Below are 6,784 nucleotides of genomic sequence, written 5' to 3'. Positions count from 1 at the left end.
TATCTATTATGTTATAAGTGTTGGGTCTTGAATGAAAATAGTGCTCCTCAAGTGAAAATAAATGATACTACAAAGACAATAGGTTCATACTATAAATATACACTCACAAACAGCTGTTAGTAACACTGCCGCATTAATTTTTTGTAAAGTCAAAAATCCGATAAGAGCCAAAGGTGAATATCTAACACTGGTGAAAAGATTAACAAGATTGCTTAGATTTAGAATATATTAATCTCATTCAAGCTATCAAGGACTTCCTTCCATCGTATGGCATCTTCGTGACATTCACACAATGCCGCATTTTCAAGAAACTGCAATAAATTTACAAATAAGAGCATTTACTAACATTTCTTAAGAATTTCAATAGGCGAACACAATGCTACATTTTTAAGAAGCTCAGACCAATTTACAAGTAAGAGCATTTACCAACATTTATTGAATAATTTCAATAGGGCATGGACCTTATGCCGCATTTTGAAGCAACTGCGACCAATTTACAAGTACGAGCATTTGCCAACTTTTATTTAAGAATTTCAATAGGAGATGGACAAATGCCGCATTTTCAAGAAACTGCCACCATTTTATAAGTAAGAGCATTTACCAACATTTTTTGAAGAATTTCAATAGAAAATGGGTAGAGAATAAATTTTTTCCAAGTCCTGATTCATAATAACATCAATTTCAGTAGGCCCCACGATTGAAATTGGTTGCCATATCCCATTACAAGGTGCAGTAGTCGTATTCTTTGATCCAAGTCTATCCATCCCCTCTTGTTGAAAAATTTAAGATTTGACTTTTCTTCTCTTAAAGAACAGAAGGAAATAGAAGGGCCGCAACTAAAAGTCTTTATCCAGTCAAAGTTGTTGACCCTCGTCCATCTATTATATTGGGTAAATTATTATAACTAGTAATTTGTGACATACTTTATGTGTGTACAACTTTTATAAATATTACTTAAAATAAAATACTTATAAAATTTTATTATTTAATAAATTATATATAAAATATTAAATTTATGAAAAATAGTGACAAGAAATGAATGTTTTTTTTTAAAAAAAATAACTATTGAAAGATAATTGATGAGTGGGAAGTTAATAAATAAATTAATAAATTAAATTAAATATTAAACTTGACATACTAAAATAATTGAGATACCAATTCATCCATCTTCAATTATATATACGAGTATATGTGGCACGCTATGTGTGTGCACAATTAATTTAAAATATTAAAAAATATTATTATTTTATAAATATGTTAACTAGATTAATAAAATATTAAAAAGTACAAAATATGAGAAAATAAAAAAAAATAATAGAAGAAAAAGAGATGTGGAAGATGAGAAAAGAGAAAATGGGAAGTTAAGAAGAGAATAAAGAAAATTAATTAAATATTAAAAAAATAAAAATGGACATACAAAATTTAAACAGACACCAAAAGGATACTCTCATTTTATATATTAGCGCCGTGGCATGACGTTCTTGCGTGCATATAATAAATAATATTTTATATTTTATAATATACATTATATTTATAAAAAAAGAAAGAAGAAAGCAAGCAAGCAACAAAGTAAAAAAAAATCAACTTAAAGCTATTACGAGATAACAATAAAATTGGTATTGCGGTGTCATAATTGTCATTTGTTAAAGAAAAAGGCATTTTTCTTTTATATAGTATAAATATAGAAGTATAGATAATGTAAAACGAATAAAAAGTTACGAAGATTGGGGTATTAGAAACTGTAAAAAGCAAGAACCGGTTTCTAAGAAACTGTAAAACTTTTCAAATTACTCTAATTTCGTAATTTTTTATTTTTTTATATTATTAAATTAATTTTCTCTCTATTTTTATTGGGTAAATTACGATTCACTCCCTTACGATTATAGAAATAGTTAAAAAAAAAAAAATCCTAATATGTTTTCTTTTAAATTGACAAATTCGAAGAATTAACTTATAATCTTATATTTATTTGTGAAATTTATATTTATATCAAAATACATAGTATGGAATCTATTTTATTACTTATAAATTTATATTAAAATTTGGTTATTCCCATGTTTTAATTCAAAGATAATAATAATAATAATAATGAGGATGATGATGATTGTTAAACAATTTTAGTTATTTTTATTGTAATTTTATTATATATATATATATAATGAGATCAATTACCATTTTGTACTTTAATTTAAAAAACTTGTCTCTTAATTTTTATTTTGTATAACGAGATCGACAAGCTTAATCAACAATTTGATAAGTTTTAATATTTTTTCAAGACATTATTTAATATAACACATATAAATTTTCTATTATATTTTAATATCTATTCGTAATTTCTTATATTTTTTAAATTGACAATTCCTTAACAATTAACTTATAATTTTTTATATCTTTTTATGAGTTTTATATTTATCAGAATATGCAGTGTGCAATCTCCTTTATTACGTGTAATTTATGTCAAAATTTGGTAATTTCTATAAATTAATTTAAAGATCATAAATACCAACAACAACAACAATAATGATAATGTTGGTTGTTGAGTAATTTTAATTATTTTTATTATTATTTTATTTTATATAATGAGATCAATCACTATTTTGTACTTTGATTAAAAAAATCATCTCTTAAATTTCTTTTGTATATAATAAGATCATTAATATTAATAACTATACAAAATTATATACATATTCTAATAATTTGATGTACATATATTTTCTAAACTTTACAAATTATATTATTACTAAACTAATTAGTAATTTATATTTATAACAAAAAGTTAAAATATTGTACCATATGTTTAATATTTTTTATTTATAATAATATAATTTTATTTTAAAAAAATATACAACCCAACAATTTTATTAAAAGAATATACATTATTTCTTTCTCCCATTTCTAAATTTTAAAACCCCAATTTCTTTCCCACTCTTCACTATGTTTGATTTTGGGCCAAAATATACACCATGTTTGTCTTGTTTTATTTTGCATTATTTCAAAACAGTATTTTAATTATTCTTTTATCCAAAAAATACACCTAATTATATACATTTTCATACATATATATAAATATATATAAAAGAAACATAATTTGACAATAAACAGTATTTTTTGTTTTCCCATTATCCAACACCAAACATACTATACTTATTTTATATTATCCCAAAAATAAATCCAAACATATACACTATATAACTTATACTTATTTATTTTTATTTTTTATTTTTTTTCTCCACAAAATTCTCCAAAACAATTTAAAAATAAAACCAAAGATTACGCTCGTTTATTTCTCGTTTCTTCCCACTCTTTCTCCCCAATTCCCAGATCTAAATGCCTTTTTTCTTCCCGCTCTTTTTTTCTTTCTCCCTAATTCCCGTCTAAATCCTAAAAGGCCCCAAATCAACGATTGCAAGCCCCAGTCCATCTGCCACCGCAACGGGGAAGGCGATTGCTGTTGTGTGGGCCAAGCAAGAAGCTCGAACAGATTTGCCGTTACATCTCATAGTCTTGGTCTCACCGTCGGCTTGTGTGTGCGTGGGCGGCGCCTATGAGGAGAAATTGGTTCTTTAATTTTTGTGTTGTTATAGTTTTTTTATACTTGTTAATATTTTGTTCTACAATCGGCACTGATTTATATTATTGGATTCTCCAAAAATCTCCAATTGCATTTCGAGCTATTCTGGAAAACACTTTTGGGAGTTTGCAAGAACAAAAATAAAATCTAAAATCAACACTTTTTATTTTTTGGGTTTTGAACATATATTTAAAGTTTATCATTGTTAAATCTTGGTCATTGCAGATATATGTAATTCTTGAATGCTAGAATATTATTCTTATACACCAATTTGAATTTTCTGTGTTGGTTTGGTGCTTCAAGAAATGAAAATGGATATGAACTGATTTGGTATGTGAAAGGGAGACTGTTGGGGTGTACGGTTGGCTCAAACTAAACAAATTGCTGAGCTCGAGCTCGAGCCAACAAAAAACTGTCGAGTTTGGCTCTTTTACAACCCTATCTAAAACCCACCCGAAAAATCTACGCCGACTGGGAAGATACGGATCAGACCCGACTCTGAACACAAGTTATCCAATCAACCCCACTTGTGAAACCTAAATGGTATTGGCGCCATTTAAGCAAAGAAAAACTTCAAACAGAACATAAACATCAAGTATTTTAGAGCTCAGATTCAACATCTTACACCGAATATTTGTTGGGTGTGATTATATGGACATTGTAGGATTCATTTTGAAGTATGTGACTACCATTTGTAATTAAATTTAGTAATTGAGGTGGAATCATTGGTCTTGTTCTATGATGTATTGAAATTATGTTTTATGTGTTTTTGTCTGTGTATATTTTGTTGGAACTTGCTAAAATTAAGTCAATTCCTCATTTTCGCAATTCAATTGTGAGTCTTGTTACTTCTTTTGGCACCTTGTTGCTCCTTTTTCCGCTTCTAATGATTGTTTCAATGTCATTTTGGCTGTCTGCAGATTGCAGCTTTAGATCACTTGTGAAGGTGGACTCTGCATAGTTGGCGATTTTCACTCAGAATGGCAAAATATTATGACATTGATGATATATTAGCAGAAGAAGAGGTATATGCTTCTACACCTGCTCTTTGTCCTTTAAAATGGAAAGGTGGTGGCTCTGATGCATGTTCTTGTTTTTGTGGCTTACATTTGTAGCTCGTTCCATCTGTATTTCAACATGCTGCAAATGAGGTTGGGCTTTTCGACTCAAGTGATGATACAAATAAGGTATATTCAAGCTCAACTGTGCTAATGGTGCTGGTACTTCATATGGTAGTTTAAGTTGGTTAAGAAAAGGATATGTGTTTGATTTATCTTACCTTGATAATTTAACATGATCATGTAATTCCATGACCGACTCATTTCCTTGTTGCAGGTGGAAGCTGGTTCCAGAGTAGAACTACCCTTCTGGCTGGTCCGTGAATTGTATTTGAGACAACTAATATCCATAAGGGTCCCTCCATGTTTTGATAGAGAGTAATGTCATCTTAGTCCTACATTAGTTTTTGGAAGAGAAGATCGAAAAACCTGAAGAGATGCAACATACGTCAATGGCTCTTTCTTTTGTTACAAAAGATAATGCCAGAAAATGAAATCGGGCAATCTGAAGAAATTATTTCAGACAGTCTTCTATTTTATTTCCCACATCGTTTCTTTACTCCACCAGTTTGGGAGCTTACTTGAGCTCTTCACATAACTATTATAGAGTATTTAAACATAACAGATAATTATATTGTAATATTTGATTTGTTTACTTTCTGCTTTTTGATTATGTCCTTGTTTGTTGTTTGCCAGATCTAAAACACGGGAAGAAATAGGGGCTGATGCTGCACATGTGGATTTAAGAAGTCGATGTCTATATTTTTATGAAGTAGGATGCAAGATTGCACCACTGTAAGTTACTTCTAATCCTTTGATTATTTTCTGTTCATGTTCCAAATATCTGTGTGCCTGCTGTTCATCATACTCATACAGTTTAGATAAAATAGAATTCTCCTGGGAATGACGAGGGTCATGTACACATGTATGCAAGGACCTTGAAATATATCCATCCAGGGTGTCCTCTAAAACTTCAAGTTGCTTCTAATAATTTTGGCATTCTTTTCAAATAGTCTTTGAAGGAATACCGAATATGTACCTTTGTCATGGTTGTAATGAAGGCTATGGAGGTCATGCTACAATGCAGTTCCACATTATCTGGTGACTTGCACTTGAATAGCTTCCGAAGGAATCATAATATCATTTCTTTCCCAAGTCTTGGAATTGGGTCCACTTTCTGTGCTTTTTATCTTGAACATGCTAGATGGATTCTCTTTCATTTTAGCTGTTATATAGTTCTAGGAGTTTGTCGGTTGAAGCATGTTAAGTTTGAGCTCCACACTGAAAATTGGATGTTATTAAGACTGAACTCAGCTTCCCATAATGAACAGTGTTGGTGATAAAACCATAGGGCCATTCCTTCTTGTAGCATTTCGGACCAGATACAAGGAAGTCCTGATTAAGGCCCATACTTTGACACCTGCAGTGGCTCCAAAATACTTGACACTTCTAACTAATGAAGAAGCCAAATGTAAGTTCATCAAACGCATGTGTATAGCAAATTTGTCATCATAATTACAAGTTCCTTTTACTTAATCAGTTTTCTGTTTTAAGGAGTTTGTCCTAACAATGTAATTCACTCTGAAGTGTATGAAGCTGGTCAGTCTTCTATAACAGCATTCAAGAAATGGCGGATGGGTGGGCCCAGATTCCAAATGGCTCCAGTTCTAGGGAGGAAGAGGAAACCAACTTGAGTGGCGGGAGTTCACACATTTGGTTCATGCATCTAGAGAGTTGCTAAACTGGTATTGACATTTGGGAAGATTGTCTCAAGCACAAGTCTTCAGATGTATTTGCGCTTATGGAAGTGTCTTCTGTTGTGATCTGTATCTCCTCTACAACCTGTGCTTCTGTGGAAATGGAGACATCAGATGGTGCTGGGAATAAGCTGACATGACACGTCATTCATTTGTTTTAGATTTCTTGGTTCTGTAGATCACATTTGTGACATGTTCCTTCATTGGAGAAGGTCAATTTCAGCAATTTATATAGACTCCATACTAGAATGAATCCTAATGTTGCAAAGGAGGTTAATAGCATGTTGTAAGAATTAAGAAATACCATTTAAACGTGGGGTTGCTAGATTTTACATCTGAAGCCCGCAACTTATTACCTAATAATTTGTTCTTATATGTCCAATTTCCCACATTACGAA

The 6,784-nt window shown here is 30.4% G+C and overlaps 1 protein-coding gene across 3 annotated transcripts; it reads left to right on the top strand.

Moving 5' to 3' along the window:
• LOC105160442 (probable DNA replication complex GINS protein PSF3) lies at window positions 3,294-6,784 on the top strand. 3 transcript variants are annotated; one of them, XM_011077832.2, is made up of 7 exons: window positions 3,294-3,527; window positions 4,492-4,596; window positions 4,687-4,758; window positions 4,907-5,007; window positions 5,326-5,424; window positions 5,961-6,100; window positions 6,217-6,784. In XM_011077832.2, exons 2-7 carry the CDS (start codon window positions 4,552-4,554, stop codon window positions 6,321-6,323), a joined length of 564 nt encoding a protein of 187 aa, XP_011076134.1. In that variant the 5' UTR covers window positions 3,294-3,527; window positions 4,492-4,551; the 3' UTR covers window positions 6,324-6,784. The 3 variants fall into 3 exon arrangements, with proteins under 3 accessions (XP_011076134.1, XP_011076126.1, XP_011076118.1); XM_011077824.2 differs by having other exon boundaries at window positions 3,294-4,114; XM_011077816.2 differs by having other exon boundaries at window positions 3,295-3,558.

The sequence above is a fragment of the Sesamum indicum genome, linkage group LG1 (assembly GCF_000512975.1).
Source record: "Sesamum indicum cultivar Zhongzhi No. 13 linkage group LG1, S_indicum_v1.0, whole genome shotgun sequence".
NCBI lineage: Eukaryota > Viridiplantae > Streptophyta > Magnoliopsida > Lamiales > Pedaliaceae > Sesamum > Sesamum indicum.
This window is presented reverse-complemented; position numbering and strand designations above follow the sequence as displayed.

Excerpts from the sequence above, each read along its gene's own strand:
- LOC105160442 (XM_011077832.2), top strand. The coding sequence starts at position 4,552 with ATGGCAAAATATTATGACATTGATGATATATTAGCAGAAGAAGAG. Across the intron at positions 4,759-4,906 it reads CAAGTGATGATACAAATAAG|GTGGAAGCTGGTTCCAGAGT; the intron begins GTATATTCAAGC and ends TCCTTGTTGCAG. Across the intron at positions 5,425-5,960 it reads GGATGCAAGATTGCACCACT|TGTTGGTGATAAAACCATAG; the intron begins GTAAGTTACTTC and ends CATAATGAACAG.